Source organism: Solanum dulcamara, chromosome 12, assembly GCF_947179165.1.
Source record: "Solanum dulcamara chromosome 12, daSolDulc1.2, whole genome shotgun sequence".
NCBI lineage: Eukaryota > Viridiplantae > Streptophyta > Magnoliopsida > Solanales > Solanaceae > Solanum > Solanum dulcamara.
The window spans coordinates 32,929,539-32,948,811 of NC_077248.1; the positions used below are offsets into that span (position 1 = coordinate 32,929,539).

The 19,273-nt window shown below is 36.3% G+C and overlaps 1 protein-coding gene and 1 long non-coding RNA gene across 2 annotated transcripts; one reads left to right on the forward strand and one right to left on the reverse strand.

Moving 5' to 3' along the window:
- The first annotated feature begins 2,773 nt into the window (after positions 1-2,773).
- LOC129877428 (uncharacterized) lies at positions 2,774-4,883 on the forward strand. The gene is made up of 3 exons (XR_008763542.1): positions 2,774-2,849; positions 3,313-3,389; positions 4,616-4,883. It is a non-coding gene; the product is annotated as an uncharacterized LOC129877428 (long non-coding RNA).
- A 12,201-nt stretch (positions 4,884-17,084) lies between these two features.
- Positions 17,085-18,680, reverse strand: LOC129876283 (uncharacterized protein At4g06744-like). Its single transcript, XM_055951668.1, has one exon. It carries the CDS (start codon positions 18,555-18,557, stop codon positions 17,208-17,210), a length of 1,350 nt encoding a protein of 449 aa, XP_055807643.1. The 5' UTR covers positions 18,558-18,680; the 3' UTR covers positions 17,085-17,207.
- Between the last annotated feature and the right edge of the window lie 593 nt (positions 18,681-19,273).

The window sequence follows — 19,273 nt, forward strand, 5'->3', positions numbered from 1 at the left end:
GCTTTTGTGGGAGCATGATCGTCTTTATTGGACCAGATTCGTAGTCGACAGTTTGAGGATGGAGAATTGGTAAAGCTTTGAGAGTTAGTATTACGAGGCGAGGGTGGCCAGGCTTCTATAGATTCGGATGACATACTACGGTTCGATGGTCGCCTTTGTGTTCCCAGAGTTGGAGACTTCATTCAGTTGATCCTTCACGAGGCCCACGATTCTAAATATTCTATCCATCCAGGCACCGCGAAGATGTATCGAGATTTGAGACAACATTACTGGTGGAGCGGTATGAAGAGAGATATAGCTGAGTATGTATCCTATTGTTTAAGTTGCCAGCAGGTTAAGGCGGAGCATCAAAGGCCTGGTGGAGTCTTTCAGAGATTACCCATTCCCGAGTGGAAATGGGAACGAATTACCATGGACTTCGTGATGGGATTGCCTCGATTATCCAGGGGTAATGATGGTATTTGGGTCATCGTTGATCGATTGACCAAGTCAGCGCATTTCTTACCAGTACGGTCCACTTTTACTGCAGATCGTCTAGCTCAAATCTATATTCAGGAGGTGGTCCGTCTGCACGGGGTATCGATATCCATTATATCAGATAGGGGATCTCAATTTACTTCCAATTTCTGGAGGGCCTTTCAGAGAGAGTTGGGCACCCGGGTTGATCTTAGTACGGCATTTCATCCACAAACCGACGGTCAGTCAGAGCGTACTATTCAGTTTCTGGAGGATATGTTGCGAGCTTGTGTATTAGAGTTCAAGGGTCATTGGGAGCAGTACTTAGCTTTGGCAGAGTTTGCGTACAACAACAGCTACCACTCTAGCATTCAGATGGCCCCGTTTGAAGCCTTATATGGTAGGCGTTGTCGTACTCCGGTTGGTTGGTTTGAGTCTTCAGAGCCTAGGCCGCACAGTACCGATTTACTTCAGGATGCCATAGCCAAAGTTCGGGTTATTCAGGATAGGTTAAGGACAGCTCAGAGTAGGCACCAGAGTTATGCTGATCGCAGGCGTCGGCCCTTGCGCTTCGAGGTAGGAGATCAGGTGTTCTTGCGGGTGTCGCCCTTGAAGGGCGTGATGAGATTCGGCAGGTGGGGTAAGCTTAGCCCTAGGTATATTGGGCCGTTTGAGATTCTGAGGAGAGTTGGAGAGGTTGCTTATGAGTTGGCTTTGCCACCAGCATTTTCAGCTATACACCCTGTTTTTCACGTTTCTATGTTGCGCCGGTACATTCCAGATGAGTCTCATGTGCTTCAGTATAACTCTGTTGAGTTAGATGATCGCCTGACTTTTGTTGAGGAGCCAGTTGCTATTCTAGCCAGAGATGTTCGCCAGCTTCGTTCTAAGTCCATCCCTGTGATTAAGGTCCAGTGGCGCCATCGTCCGATCGAGGAGGCTACATGGGAGACCGAACAGGAGATGCGGGAGCAATTCCCCAACTTATTGGACCCTCCAGGTATACTCTTGCCCTTACTTTCGCGGACGAAAGTTCTTTTAGTAATGGATATTGTAATGACCCTCAAGGTCATTTTTTTGAAATTTTTGTAAAATGACCATTTTACCCATCCCTTTAGATGCCCCGAGTCATTTCTAATTGTTACCGGATGTTGATTTTTAGAAAATCCTATGAAAAGTTAAGTCTTTGGAAATTTTGAGTTTCATAAGCTTTAAGTGTTAAAAAGTGGTATTTGGGGTCAATTGGAGCTACGGGTCTCAGAATGGAATTCCGTCGATTCCAGCAGCTCCGAATTGTCGAAATAGGCTTAGGAGACTTTACGGAATCAGTTTTGGAGATGTAACGAAGATTTGAGGCCTTGAGTTGAGAATTTGAGGAACTTTAAGCCAAGGTTTGACTTTGGTCAACTTTTGAAGTTTCGATGCTCGGAATAGAATTCCGACATCTCCGTTGGATTCAGGAGATGGGTTTTGGTCTAGAATAAGTATTGGTTGAATTTTTAGAGGTCCCGAGTCCATTTTGGTATTTTAAAGGCCTAAGTTAGTTTAGTTGCGACTTTTTGAGTTTTGGGCTAACGAAATCTCGAATTCAATTTCTGATGGTTCCATCAGCTCCGGAATGACCAAATTAGGCTAGTAGCACTGTTGGAATGACTATCGAGTCAATTGATAAGAGTTTGGGGCTATTTGGCGCTTTTGACTTTGAAACTTAGCCTATAGTTGACTTTGGTCAACATTCTTGGAAAATGCGCTCGAATAAAAATTCTGACAGTGCGGTTAGTTCTGGAATGTCAATTTTGGTCAGGAACGACCTTTCGTTCGCTTCCCGAGGCTCCCGAGCTAATATCGAGACCCGTTGTGGAAAATGACTTTTGGGTGTGGGGCCCACTTTTTATTAAAATGATCTCGTATGGAAATTCTGAATGCGCCATTGAGTCCGGAATGTCAAATTTAGTGGGGTAGCATATTTGGTTTATTTTTATCTGATTCCGAACGAATTCCGAAGGTTCGTTCGGAGACTTTAAATTGTGGCTAAACCAGAAAATCTGCAGCAACAGTGCAGAAACATTTTCAGATTTTCTCCTCAACTTTGAACCCTCATTTCTTGAGTTCTAGAGCTCCAAATTGGGTGATTCAAAAGGCAAAATTGTGAGGGTTTTCGTGGAGAATGCATTGGAGAAATTGAAAACTGATTTGGAGCATTCGATTCAGGTAAAAATCGTGATTTTATTTGCAGCAGTATCCATTTTCGGAATGGATTTTTGAAGAACTTTGACAAGTTATTTCATGACCAATATAAATCCGATTTGGGTGATTCCAGAGGCTATCTTGCGTGGAAATTTAAGGAGAACATCGTGGAAGTTTCAGAATCTGTTTTTGGCACGTCGTTCGAGGTAATAAATTGATTTTTAGCTGCAGATTTAGTGATTTTCGGAATGAAATTTTATTGAATTTTGAAAGAGTGTATCTTGGTCAATATAACTTCGTTTTGAGTGATTCTTGAGGCTAGATTGTGGGGTTTTTCGCAAGGATCATCATAGTGCAATTTGTTTGGGTTGAAAGAGTCTTGTATTTCCAGAATCTACTGATTTCGATGCTGCCATTTTTGGTCCTTTAGCCCGAATTTATGAGTTTTGGTTGTTTGATCGTCTTGCATAATTTCCCACCCCGAATTGTATTATAAATCTGATTTTTGAGCTTGGGGTGACGTTTAGAACCTGTTTTGGGGGTCAAATCCGGAATTTCGTATGTGGGTCCCATAATTCCCGTTTTCGACCCAAAAATTAGTCCATTTCCAAAAATTATGAAATTAGTGTCTAAACGACCGTATCGACGTTGTGGTTCTATTTTTGACAGTTTGGCAGCGTTCCGAGGTCGTTCGAAAGGGAAAAGCTCCAGCACAGTGATTTGAAGCTCGCGTGTTTAGCCTACAGGTAGGCTACGGTTTACCTTTCTTTAGATTGAGCCGAAATGTGTGAAAGCATGTTGAAATAGTTGGAATTTGGGTTGGGTAGTTTGATTGTATATCTTAGGCGTTAGAAATCATGCTTTAGGCTTATTATCGGGTTTTCGGATATTTAGAAGCATGTGTATCTTGTCGTTATTTGTTAAGTTTTATAAGTAGAGTTGAATGAGCATGTTATTGATACAGTGAGGTATGTTGGCCTTAGTATAGGATGTAAACTTGCTTTAGATGTCCCGGCGTCGCTCCGGTAGACTTAGATCCTTGTAGAATGGTGTAGCGGGCTAGTGCCTAGTAGTTTGGCCTTAGCTAGGCGTTACTCTTGCTCTTAAAAATACCATCATCCATAACTCGATATAATCGTGACCTTTGTGAGGCGTCGGCAACACTAGATTTCGTGATCGTTGACTTTGGCTCCGGTTTTAGTTTTGGCGGCATATTGGTTGACTCATTGGAAAGGAGATTCTCGGTACTATTATTGTTTAGTTGGAAAGGAGAATATTCGGCACCATAAGATAAAATATCTGAGAGTATCCGGGTACCCAGTCCCGGCCTCCATTCTGAATTATCGAGGAGCATCCGGATACCCAGCCCCGGCCTCCGTCGACTTGGTAGTATGACGAGCATCTTGGTATCCAGTCCTGGCCTCGATCATATCGATGTGTTACGGCGAGCATCCGGGTACCCAGTCCCGGCCTCGACCGTACTTATATATTATGGCAAGCATCCGGGTACCCAGTACTGGCCTTGACCACTTTGAACATTCGGGTGAGCCTCTGGGTCCCAGTCCCAGCCTCGACCCCTAAGTCACCACTAGATCGATTGACTCTTAGAGATTCTGGGTTTGGAAATGATATAATACTTCGGCTCCTAACATCGCAGATTCTTGGTTCCTAGCCTTGGTAGTTGTAGCTATTCTGTGTACTCGGCGGGCTTATGGGGGTTCGTCCGAGTTTTTATTTAACTTGCGCACGAGTGTCCCGGTTGGGCTTATGGGGGGCCCAGTTAGGTATAGTTAGCTGTAGTTTTCATAGGTAGTATTTTTTTTCCCTTTTGATGCTTATGTTGACTCCTATTTAGGCTATTCTTCTTTTTCATATTGTTTTTACCTTTTCTGCTCAGTCGGCCTATGATGCCTACTGGGTACCTGTTGTCTTGGTACTTATACTACACTCTGCATCTACTTTCGTGATGCAGGACCGAGCACCAGCTATCGCCGTGGATAAATCGAGCCTGTTGCAGTCAACTTCGGAGACTAGGGTGAGTACTTGGCGTTTTTAGATCATTCTTGTCTCCTTCAGCATGGATGGCCCATCTTTTGCCTTCTGAGACTAGCCAGTTGTTTTATATCTTTTTGGTCCACTTTCGGGACTTGTACTCGTATTTTATTTTGTAGCAGCTCTGTACTTGTGACTTCCAGGTTCTGGGAGGGATCTTTAGTTGTTTAAAACATGTTTTGGTTTACTTCCGCTTATTCATTCTGTTTACTTTTATATTTCAATGCTCTTATCTAGTTTTTGCCTTCAAACACATTACTTGAAGTTCCGGGTTAACAGGTTGGTTTACCTACTAGAGGGTTATAGTAGGTGCCATCATGACCTACGAAATTGGGTCGTGACAAGTTGGTATCATTTTTAGTATAATCATTTTAGATATAAATGAACTCAACTCTTTGCAATCACAAATGAATAATTTAATTCATTGAAAAGCAAACCAGCGCCTAATTAAACTTTACTGTGGGTTCAATATCCGGCTCTTAAAAAAGGTCACTATATTACTTTTGAGACCGCGTATACTTGCGTGTGTATTTGGACGCAACAGATACTGTTGTAGATATAAAGCATGAACTATGTGTCCTACATCATTTTTTTCTTACCTTACTTCATGAGGTTAGCTCTTATACCAAAGACAATGGTTTGGCTAGTGTTAGCGGTGTAGATTCTTATTGAAGTAGTTTTTATTTTTATTTTTTCTATTTTATTTTTATTTTTCCTTTTAATTTAAAAAATGTACTACTGTTTTTAATATTTTTTACCACCATTTATTATGAATTAATGATGTTTTGTATTACATTTTTCGTCTTATTGAATTTATTTTTATTCACATACTTAAAACAAACATAAATTATGATTCTGTGATCTTACAATCCTCAACGTTCTTTTCGACTTATTTGAGTAGATACAGAAAGAAAATAACAATACAAAACGGGGGGAGGGCAAATGGAAGTGAACAGTGACTTCGGGTTCCCACAACACATGTTTGGTAGTGGGGTAGGGAATTGTGGCCATCACCTAACATTAATAACGCTACATTAAAAGAAGGGAAACAAATTTGTATAGGTCTATTCAATACAATATCTATTTGTTATTTAGATTGAAAACTTCAGCTTTCAAAAAGAAAGAAAGTTGAATACAACCCAAAAATAACACTTCAAATTCGACCCCTCAGCCTCTCAAATGCTCTTTCCCAGCAATATTATCTACATCTAAGAAATTAATACCATGTCTTCCCCATCTAACAAAAATCACTATGTTCGTAGAAGACGGTTCATTATCGTCTGGCAGATTGAACTTCTAAAGACTGGAGCGAAGGACCTAAATTATACCATCCATTCACTTAAGCGTGAAATGATGATGTTGAATAATCATTTTATTATTTTGGTTAACCAGTTTAAGAACTCCACTGAACAGGACGGTGTCAGTGGTGGTGCCCGTGGTGGTGAGGGTGTCGGTAGTAGTGCCCGTGGCCATGCGAATGACGTTGCAGCTGGTGATGATGTTGTTGCCGATGCTAATGATGTTTTTTAGTTTTTTTCCTATCTTATGGTGTATGTTTTATTTTTAATTTCAGTTATGTATTTGTTATTTTTAATCTTTTATTATTGGACATTTTAATTTATTTTCTTAAAGTTTTTGAATTTTATTTTGTTAATCTCAGCCACACTAATATCACAAATTTCCAATTAAATTAAAATTCAAATCAACAAAAGTTTTTTCAACTAATCATAGAAATGTAAATGAAGAAAAAATTAAAAATTAAAAAAAATTACGACCAGAAGAATTAAGAAAAGATAAAGTCAATATTTCTCTTCCCAAGCCGCCTCGAGCCCATAACCAAAGAAAATCAACATCAAATACTTGAGATTTATTCACAATTTATCTTCCCAAAATATATATGTTGCGTGTATAGATAATTTGGCCCAATTTTGGCTCTTTTACTTGTATACATCTTCTTTCTTACTTCATTATTTTTTTTCCAACAAATTTGTCATAACAATTTATTTTGTAAAGTAAATATCGTGTAATTAATATTAAAAATAAATAAATAATTCAAATTAACAAAAATATGTTGAACTCATCAAATTAGAAATGTAAATGAAGGGGAAAATAGAAAATTAAGGTTAATTACCAAAAAAATTACGACCACAAGAATTAAGAAAAGAAAAGTCAATATTTCTCTTCCCTCACCGCCTTGGACCATAATCTCACAAAATCAACATCAACTATTTGACAATTATCTCACAGTTTATCTTTCGGTATACTTGCGTATATGGATATTTTGGGCTAATTTGGCTCTTTTGGCTCATTAGTCATATACATATTTCTTGCTTCATAATTTTTCTCAAAATATTTGTCATAACAATTAATTTTGTAAAGTAAATATTGGGTCATTAACATTGATTATAATAAATTAAATAATTAACGTTAATCAAAATTTAAATGAGGAAAACAAAATTATTTTATTTTACATACTTCAAATAATTAACTTTGAGTTAGAATTATATTGCAACATAATAAATAAATAAATAATTTTGGAAAGAAGGAAACAAATCCTTATAGGTCTTTTCAATATCTTCTAGGAAAGGTAGGGTCGGTAGGTGTAATAATGAACAATTAGTGTAGTAAAAATTCAACCAAACAAAATATAATCTAGTTCCATTTATATCGGCTGAAATTAATTAAATTTACTTTATGTAATGTCATACATTTTACTGAGTTAGAATTAATACACTTCTCCTCTGTATCTAACAAATAAGTATCTAAATTATCAAAAAAATAATAATAATAATAATAATAATAATATATATATATAATATACAACCAGTATTTTTATAATTTTGTCTATAAATTTTGATTCCAACTTCTCCTCACTAACATTCCGAAGAACCACATTTTACAATCCATTCCTCTCTCTTCTCTCAAAAAATGTCGACCTCACGTCCAGGAAAAACAACTCCTCGCTAACTCACAGCCTCTCCGGAGTTGTAGAGAAGCTCTTTTACTAGAAAGGGATGCATGTGAGTTGCTGGAGGAGGAAATGCTCGAGCTTTTGATAAGCTCATTTAGTGAAAAGGTAAGAATTGGACTAAGATGGTTCTCTTGGACAACACCTTACCCTTGAGCAAAACATTCGATGCCTTTCAAAAAATCGTGAAGAAGTATCCTAACATTGACTTCAAATATGAGGTTGATAGACTGAAAAATTCCTCTGTTAATGCAGTGCACAATATTTTGGAAGACAACAACTCCATTAAGAAGAATTGCCAAAGATCACTGTTGTTGTAGGTTTGTGCAACAGTGTCGTTCGTAATGCAGTGCACGTTGCAGTGATGTTGTAAGTTATTTTGATGTCATTTTATTTACTTCATGATGGGTATGTATGTTTTTTTATTCTAGTTCTTAATGAAATTGCATTTACCTTGGTCAAGTCACCAAACAAATTCACAACACTTCTTACTAAAAAATCATATTGTCGAAAATCACCGATGCTAATCAACAATATATGTTATAAGAAAAAACTAATTGGTGATCTGTTTCTTTTTTATGTCTGATCATTAGTGCTTATTTATTATTGTAGTCTCTCATATGTTGATACTTTGTGCATACATCCATCGAAGAGTAGCATAAGCTATGTCTATCCCAACAAAGATATTGTCACCACCAAAAAAGTCAGCAAAGGAGTCAGATATGAAGTCTTGAGCATGCATCTAGAAAAGAGATCTACAAAGATTCAGTGAGGCATGAGCAACTTACTTCTCTCCACTTCTGCTTCAATTGAGGAAAAAAGAAATTCAGTACTGGAAAATAATAACTAAAAGAAGAAGGGAAGCTTACCTAATTCTTCAGAGCAGGAATACAGGACTCCATCTCTCAATTACATTGTCATAGCAAAATATCTTTGCATGGAGGGTTAACAACATTGATCACCCACAGGAGAACAAGGATACGACTAGAGTTTGGGGAAACAAAACATTCTCGGCTAAGGAAAAAAAAAGTTGGAGAAGAAGAGCTTAGTGAGAACTTACTTAGGAAGAACACTATTTTTTATGATTTAAGTTTGAGATTTTGAAATGGTTTTTAAATCAAAATAATTTTTTGTTGGGACTTGCCAGCTCAAAGCCATGTGTCCATGATTTAACTAAACACATCATATACCATAGTGCATATATTAGTTGATACTATGAGATTAACTATCATTTTATTTTCAATAAGTTTATCTATTGATATTAATAATATTAAAATAACAAAAGATTATTATAACGAATTTGTTTACAATTCTTACTTGTCTTACAAATAATAAGAACAAGCTTTACTCCTTGTCTTCGTTGTAATTCACAACATAAGTTATTACTAGGTGAACTATTCCTTTTTGGTGACTGGTCATGACCATTTATTTATTATTGTAGTATCTCATATGTTGCCACATAACAGTCATATGTTGCATCATAAGAATCAAAGTTACAATAGATGATAGTAATGTTGCAACATACATCTCATACATTTCAACATAACACTCATATGTTCCACATATTACTTATGTGTAGCAACATTCGCCCCCTACATCCAGAAAAACTATTGAAGCGACATACTAATTATATCAGTTTGCTTCAATTAATTTTTGGACCATGGTATAATACATTTATCTTTAAAATACTAATCATTCTTGATCAAAATCAAATCAATATATAACACAAATGAGCATGATTTAACTACTCAAATATAGTATTACTTGCTATCTCAAAATTTTCTACATCATTTCTACCACCTCTACTGCCTCTACCAGCCCTTCAATATCCAACACGTCTCCTACCACCCTGCCGATCTTGACTAATCCCACCCTTTTGGGATGCATCATAATAAGATGTATTCCATTGACCACCACCTTTCCTAAATATGTTATCTTGACCATATCTAAATCTATTCATCTATGGCCTTCCACACGAGTGCACTTCTCTTGGATTTCTAATGAATGTAACATTATCATTCGATTCTGGATCACCAATGCTTGGGACAGCCATGTCGTCATTTCAATCAGAGTATGCGTTGAAATGACCTTTCAAAATATTTTTGAAGTCCACATATTTAGCATTGTTGTCCAACATAAAATCACAGTTCCTATCAAACCATTTCTTCAAGAAATTATACTTCTTGTACTTATCTGTCATTGTTAGATAGCCTCCTGAAAACAAATTGCACAAGTGAGGCCGAAATACATCTCGTCTCCTCCGATGCAAAATATATCTATCGTGAAAATTGATAATTCAGTTGAGAGAAATGGTCCTCAATATATGGCAGAAAATAATACCTTTGCTTTCAAATTCTTGCAACTGCATTCGAGATATTGATTTTCTTGTCGATACTCCATAGTGTAAGAAAAATGATTGCCATGCAAATCACTCTTGAGTGAATGATCTATTACAATGTACTTCTCAACTTCCTCCACAATAATAAAATCAGCATGTCTTTCTATTTTGCTGTGGTCCAACCTCTGCAAATGCTCGTTGAGGAAGATATCATAAACATTTCAGGTGTAATGTGTTTGAACATGCATCTCCTAATCAAATCCACTAAAGGGTGGTGAATGCGTCTTTCTTGAGTAAGCTTTTGCATGTAGTTCCTTCTCGTATTTGTATCGCAAGGCTATCTCATTTTGCTCAACAAACTAATTTACAGAGCTTTGTCCAGTTACATAGCTATCAAAAAATGCATGCATTGACTCACATTTTTGGATGGGCATTATGCCAGCCCAAAAATAGTGCTTGAGAAATATGAGAACCTAGTTTTTCCTTTCAGAATGTAGATTATGGAACCACATTCTTCCTTCAACCTCATACATTTGGATGAATGAACTCTATTTTTCCTCGAATTCATTTATGGTAATGATGTTGAAAATTATTGATTGCCGACTTGGAAAACCTGTAATCTGACATACCCTTTAGCCTTGCAGGTAGATTTGTCATAATGTGTCAAATACAATACTTATGTATTGTGTCTGACAACACCTCTATCTTAATACTCTCACATTGATCTGTGAGGATAGCTGTTGGAGGTGCATTACCCATTTTTGTGAGCCAAGGCGAGAACACAAACTTGTTTGTCTTGATATCCTCGCTTGTGATCAAAGCACAGCCCAAACGAATTGAATGTTTGTGCTTATTCACATACATGAACGAAGCAAATGGCATGCGTCATTGATTTACAAAGTAAGTTGTATAAAAAAAAACAACATCATCAAACTCGCGATACACATACTTGCAATGTGTGTGAACTCATACTACATTGCGAAGTCTTGCACTATTATCTGTATCGATAATGTAAAAAATTCAACATCCTTCAGCTGCATATCGAAGAAGAATTTTTGTATTGTTTCGACATCAATGGACAATGTCCTCATCCTTCATTGTTGAACAATATAATTTCGACAGTGTTTGGGAGTGCACCCCATTCTATCAGGACCACCGACTTCGACTTCCAACAATCTTATGCTCTTTGAAGGTCTTAGTCTTGCAATGTCATGATTTTCAAGGCTTCTCTTTATTGTCCAACCTATCATCATCCTGTGGCAGATAAAAAAACATGATAAATAAGGTTCCAATTGGTGCTTATACTCTGTCACAACTTTTGCAACCCGACATGAACCATCACATTCGACTAGGCAGTTAACTCTTGATTTATAATCAACCCTTTTAGTTGTTGTCCTAGGTGTTGATTTTCTACTCTTATCACAAGTAAAGCACACATACCTAAATATTCACAACCTCCTTTGTTTGTGCTCTTCTTAACAACACCAAAACTAGTCAGACAAATATGTTCTTTGTAAACTGACAAAAGAGCTTCAACACTACAAAAAATCATACCTTCAACAAGGCCATCAATATATTGTTACTCGAAAATACTATCATCATTTCTTGGATTTTCTTCATCTTCTTCAGAGCATATATCCTCAAAGTCAGATTCTTCTTCGTCCCAAACACTTACATATGATTCTTGCTCCGTCTGATTAGACATATTCAACTCTTCACGAAGCAAGTTTTGAAGATTATCATCCGAACTCTCAAAAAAACATCAAGGCCATCTCCATAGCCACCGACTGAAGCTTCATGTTGTTCGTTATCCATGCACATCAAACTATCACTTTTAGCTAACCCAAAACAACATTCAATATTTGATTTATTTCACTATTGCCATTACTATAATCCACTTTGATGAAATTGTATTACTTGAATTTACAAATAGCCCAACAAAAAACAAGGACAAATTTAGAGAGAGATCTGTGAAGTTGGTAATAATGTCAAAAAAATAGAAAAAGTTAACATCGTATTGATTTTGGAGGAAAAGATTAATGGTTTTGGAGCCAAAAAGACATAACTGTCAGTTGACATTTCGTGCCAATTTGTGACAAATTTTTTCGTGCCATCTATATTTTTCGATATATATAATATTAGAGATGCAAATTCTGAAATACTCAATTATATCATTATGAGTCAATTTTGAATTGAAAATGCTGTCAATAGTAGGCTTCCAAGGACCAAATTCAAATCAACAAGTCTTGTTATGTTAGGTTATAATAATGGATGTCCACTTTATAATAGTGGAATCCTTTTGTATGAGCAACAATTATAGTGGTCGATACAATTGCCACTACAATTCATCTCTCACTTTGGCTATAAATTGCCAATGTTGGCAATGAAATAATATACGAAAGATAGAAGAAAAGATAGAACACAGATACATACACACGATTTTCCTCTCTGTCTCTCTTCATTAATTTTTCTGTTACTATTTTTCTCCTTTTGTTGTCAAACTAGTATATTTCACAACACGTTATCAGTACGAGACTCCGGCTAATTTTTCAAGGTAACAAAAAGCGAAAATATGGAAATGCCTCAAATCTTGTTTGGATCAATGATAAATCAAGAGGATATTTGTATAATTGATAGTGGAACAACTCATGCTATTTTTAAAGACGAGAAATATTTTTCCAATTTACTTAAAAGAAAAGCTAATGTTACTACAATTTCTAGTAATTCAAAAATGATAGAAGGCTCCGGAAGAGCTACTATAATTCTGCCTAAGGGGACAAAAATTGTTATAGAAGATGCACTATTTTTTTCTAAATCCCCAAGAAACTTGTTAAGTTTTAAAGATATTCCCAGAAATGGATATCATGTTGAGACACTAAATGAAATGAATATTGAATATCTTGGTATAACCAAGAGTGTCTCAGGCCAGAAATATATTTTGGAAAAATTACCAACTCTATTATCTGGCTTATATTATGCAAAAATTAGTGCAATTGAAGCACATATGATCGTAAACCAGAAGTTTACCGATCCAAATATATTTGTGCTATGGCATGATCGAATAGGTCATCCTAAATCAATAATGATGAGACGAATTCTTTAAAATTCAACTGGACATCCGTTAAAGAACTAGAAGATTCTTATAAATAATGAATTTTTATGTGCTGCTTGTTATCAAGGCAAATTAATTGCCAGACCATCGACCCTAAAGGTTGGCATCGAATCTCCTAGTTATTTAGAGCATATACATGGAGATATATGCGGACTTATTCATCCACATAGTGGATTATTTCGATATTTTATGGTCCTAATAGATGCATCATCTAGATGGTCTCATGTGTGCCTGTTATCATCTCGCAACCTGGCGTTTGAGAAGTTGTTAGCACAAATAATAAGATTGAGAGCACAATTCCCAGATTATCCAATTAAGGTCATTCGCCTTGATAATGCTGGAGAATTTACATCCCAAGCATTTAATGATTATTGCTTATCAATTGGGATAAAAATTGAACATCTTGTTGCTCATGTTCATACTCAAAATGGCCTTGCAGAGTCATTTATAAAGTGCCTACAATTAATAGCAAGACCTCTACTAATGAAAACAAAATTGCCAATTACTGTTTGGGGTCATGCTATCTTACATGCAGCAGCATTTGTACGTCTTAGACCGACACATTATAATAAATATTCTCCTTCACAATTAGTATTTGGACATGAGCCAAATATAGCCCATCTAAGAATTTTTGGTTGTGCAGTATACGTGCCTGTAGCACCACCACAACGTACAAAAATGGACCCTCAACGAAGGTTGGGCATATATGTTGGGTTTGACTCACCCTCCATAATTCGATACATTGAACCGTTGACTAGAGACTTATTTACTGCTCGATTTACAAATTATCGGTTTGATGAAACAATTTTCCCGCCATTAGGGGGAGAGAAAAAGGAACCCAAAAAAGAAAACAAATTGCGTGGAAAGTTTCATCACTATCACATTTTGATCCACGTACCCGCACATGTGAACAGGATGTCCAGAAGATCATCCACTTGCAAAAAATAGCAAATCAAATGCCAGATGCATTTACTAATTTGAAACGGATAACTAAGTCACATATCCCTGCAGTGAATGTACCTATCCGGATTGATGTCCCAAAAGGACTATCTACAAGTATCATAGCTTCTGAATCCCAAACACGCCAGAAGCGTGGTAGACCGTTGGGTTCAAAGGACAAAAATCCTAGAAAGAGAAGCATGAGAAATAATAAAGATGATACTACAAAAGAACCTCCTGAAGAAGGTCAAGATTTGAGTAATCCTGATATTTCTGAAGAAATCAGTGAACCCGACACTCAAGTGAATGAAGAAATTTCAATAAATTCTTTTGGTGATGAGATAAATTTAGATCGATCTAAAATCGTGGTTGATAATGTTTTTGCATATAATGTTGCACTTAACCTCATGCAAGATAGTGAAAGTCTTGAGCCTAAATCCGTCGAAGAATGTCGACGTAGATGTGATTGGCTAGAATGGCAAAAGGCAATTCAATCAGAATTAGACTCACTTGCTAAACGTGAGGTTTTTGGACCTGTAGTCCAAACCCCTAAAGGTGTAAAACTAGTTGGCTATAAATGGGTTTTTGTTAGAAAACGAAATGAGAAAAATGAAATTGTAAGATATAAGGCACGCCTTGTTGCACAAGAATTCTCTCAAAGACCCGGAGTCAACTACAAAGAAACATATTCACCTGTTATGGATGGAATAACATTTCGATATCTCATCAGTTTAGGTGTACATAAAAATCTTGAAATACACCTAATGGATGTGGTTACAGCTTACCTTTATGGTTCACTTGATAATGAAATTTACATGAAAATTTCAGAAGGATTAAAATTGCCTGAAGCATGTAAAAAGTCTCGGGAAGTATACTCAATAAAACTGCAAAGATCATTATATGGTCTGAAACAATCAGGGCGCATGTGGTATAATCGCCTAAGTGAGTACTTAATAAATGAAGGCTATATTAATGATGTTATTTGTCCATGTATTTTTATTAAGAAAACGGAATCAGAGTTTGTTATACTCGCTGTTTATGTTGATGACATAAATCTCATTGGAACCCCTAAAGAGGTCCAAAAGGCAATTGAATATCTAAAGAAAGAATTTGAAATGAAAGACCTTGGAAAGACAAAACTTTATCTAGGTCTGCAAATTGAACATTTAGCAGACGGAGTTTTTGTCCATCAATCTGCCTACACTGAGAAAATCTTAAAAAGATTTTATATGGACAAAGCACATCCATTAAGTACTCCAATGGTTGTTCGATCACTTGAAGTGGAAAAAGATCAGTTTCGACCTCTAAGAGAGGATGAAGAAATTCTTGGTCCTGAAGTACCATATCTCAGTGTTATTGGTGCACTTATGTATCTTGCTAACGCAACTAGGCCTGATATAATATTTTCTGTTAATTTGCTAGCAAGGTATAGTTCTTCCCCAACGCAAAGGCATTGGAACGGTATCAAACATGTTTTGCGATACTTGAAGGATACTATTGATATGGGTTTGTTTTATACTAACAAAGGTTGCACAGACCTTATTGGTTATGCAGATGCAGGTTATTTATCAGACCCACATAAAGCTCGATCTCAGACAGGCTATCTATTTACACACGGAGGAACTGCTATATCATGGCGATCTACAAAGCAGTCTATTGTTGCTACTTCTTCAAATCATGCTGAAATAATAGCAATTCACGAAGCAAGTAGAGAGTGTGTGTGGTTGAGATCGATGATACAGTTCATCAAAGAAAGATGTGGACTGGGAAGTGATGTCAAAGTACCCACAATTATATTCGAAGACAATGCCGCGTGCATAGCTCAATTGAAAGGTGGCTTCATAAAAGGAGACAGAATGAAATATATTTCACCAAAATTATTCTTCACACATGATCTTCAGAAGAATGGTGATATTGATGTACAACAAGTTCGTTCAAGTGATAATCTTGCAGATTTATTCACAAAGGCATTACCAACATCAAGTTTTGAGAAATTAAGATATAAAGTTGGAATGCGCCGTCTCCAAAATATCAAATGAAGCTTTCATCAGGGGGAGTAAAATACGCGCACTCTTTTTTCCTTAACCAAGGTTTTGTCCCACTGGGTTTTCCTGGTAAGGTTTTTAATGAGGCAGCAATCAAGGCGTATTACCAGATCTGTGTATTCTTTTTTCTTCATTAGGTTTTTTTCCACTGGGTTTTTTCAAGTAAGGTTTTAACGAGACATATTTCACATGGACATTAAGGGGGAGTGTTAGGTTATAATAATGGATGTCCACTTTATAATAGTGGAATCCTTTTGTATGAGCAACAATTATAGTGGTCGATACAATTGCCACTACAATTCATCTCTCACTTTGGCTATAAATTGCCAATGTTGACAATGAAATAATATACGAAAGATAGAAGAAAAGATAGAACACAGATACATACACATGATTTTCCTCTCTGTCTCTCTTCATTAATTTTTCTGTTACTATTTTTCTCTCTTTGTTGTCAAACTAGTATATTTCACAACATGTTAGTCTTTTTCAGAATTGATTTTCTGAATTATTGATTTGTTGAAGAGGATGACGGCTTTATCAAATGCCAGCTTTTACTAGCCATTCATTCTGAAACATGACTTTGAGTTAGGTCACTAATAAAATTGATCAAAATTTAATTTGTCAATAATTGTTATTATTGTGCTATTCAGTCTTTCTCTGCTTCAAATAACTCACCCAATTTAACCTTTTTAAATTTCAGTTCAACCTGTCCATTTGACACTACTACAAATGCATATCAATTGTGATCTTTAATTGACTCCTTTGATGCATTCTTCTTTCGATAATTGCATAATGATGTTTGCATGAAATCTAATCCAAATCGCATTCTATTAAGATAAAAAAAAAATTCATTGTCACTAACAAAATTGATCAAAATTTATTTTGTCAATAATTGTTATCATTGTGCAATTGTGCTAAAGAACCTACCATCTCTAATTCCGTTGAATAGTGGGATCATCACATCAAAAAACATTTTAAAACGAACCATATGTAATTATTTCATTATTATTCCAACAAAATATGTATGCATCAATAAAGATAAGGAAACTTGGCAAATTTACATTTACTTCTGCTATAGTTCAATATGCAAACATGGAAAAACAAGGGCATTTACAAGGAATGCGGTTTCAAAGCACTGTAAGTTCTTGGCGCATGAGCTGCCGCTACCACCTCATTTGCGTTCTGTTGATTCTGCTCAAATTTGCCAATGCTACATGGAACCAATCCCAATGACTTTTCATCAGGACATGATCTAGGCTTACAGAAAAATGCAGCACATTCCCCTGCTGATCTTTGCATCGGCAATCCTGGAATGCAGTTCATCCTCACATCAAGAACCTTTTTCTGAATTAGTTTCTTGCATTCTGGCCCAATTTCAGTGAAGTAATTGTATGTCAACGACAAATTCTGCAAATTGGATAGCTTGCACACCAGTTCAGGCACAGGTCCATAAAATTGATTTTGTGCCAAGTTCAGTATTTGCATCTTAGCCAAGCATCCAAATGAATGAGGTATTTTCCCTGTTAACTGATTTTTACTCGCATCAAAAACTGTGGCCTTATTTAAAAGACCAATTTCATACGGCAAGCATCCAGTGAGCTGGTTGTTCAAGAACAGAACACCGAGCAATGTTTTACAAGTTTGACCAATGCTACGAGGAATTGGACCAGTAAATTTGTTGTTGGCTAAAGTTAAGTAAAGAACTGGAGTTGATCCCAAGTTATCAGGAAGTTTCTGCATTAAATTGTTGTTGTTAATGAACAGAACATCAAGATTTAGCAAGAAAACTTGAGGGGGAACCAACCCGGAAAATGTATTGAACCTAAGGTCCAAGAAATACAAGTTCTTGGCACCAAGAACATTATATGGGAATTCACCATTATAATTGTTGTTGCTAAGGTCTAGCTCATAGAGGTAACGAAGAGTCGAGATTTTCTTGGGGATTGTGCCTTTAAACTTGTTGGAATTTGCATGGAAGATTGTTATGTCTGGTAATTCATCAAGAAAGCCATCAAGAGTAAGGTCAGGGCCATCAAAGTTGTACTGGTTGAACTCCACAGCAGCTAGTGCTTGAACCTTTAAGTCAGGAACCTTCGCACAACGAAAACCTTTGTACTTGTTACAAACATCAGAGCCAACCCATGTGTTTTTAATACCAAAAGGGTCATGTGTGATTTTGGCCTTAAACTTTTGGATGACATGATAGGCAATCTCTACACGTTTACTTTCAAAGAGGAGCAATGGTGGCGATGGTGGCGGAGGGCAAGGAGGTTCTGGTGGAGGAGGGGGAGGTGGACAATCTTGATTATCCGGTGGAGATGGTGATGGAGAATTACCACCACCTCCGCCGATGATTATCTCCAAAGCTTCTCTACTTTGGCCTCGAATTGGACTAGCAAGGACTAGACAATTTAGCAAAAATATTTGGAGGATAAAAATAATTGATATTATGATAGCCATTAGCTCAGGGCAGTGAATTTCGAAGTTGTACAAAGATCAATTATGTGAGGAGACTATACTAGTGTTGATTCATAGTCACGAGAATAAAGGAACATTAATAGTACAAATTATTTTGTCGACAAGTAACCAAGTTGTTGCCCTCTCACTTTTACATATGAATATTTCGTCCATTTATGACTTGTCAATAATTCTATGAATTATTATTATTGTCATGGTCGTCGTGATCTATAAGTTTCCACTGTATAATCACATGTATATCAATTTTACAATTATTAATTGCTACTTGAAATTCTTAGCTGCCTAGCTATCTTGTCTCTTTCTCTACTTTTAGTCAATTTGTTTGATTGATTATTTTGATATATAAATCAATTGACACAGAAATTTCTTCGGTTCATATTTACGCTTTTGTAAAACAATTCGACGTTGTAATTTGTCTATTTTCAATAAGATGACTGGGAAAAGCACAAACTACTGTATGAGATAATCACACCGAGCAACTTAGCGTATAATGATTTCAAATTATTATAAAATAATAATTAGATGTACAATGAATATTTATAAATATTTAATAAATTTATTAACATATATACAAAGAATTTATACAAAATTTGAATTATGGTGGCTCGAATATTAAACACTAGCCGCCCCTCTGGCCGTCCTGAAAGGGACTTAATTAAAGAGCACTTAGACAATGGAACTTTGACTGTATGATGATT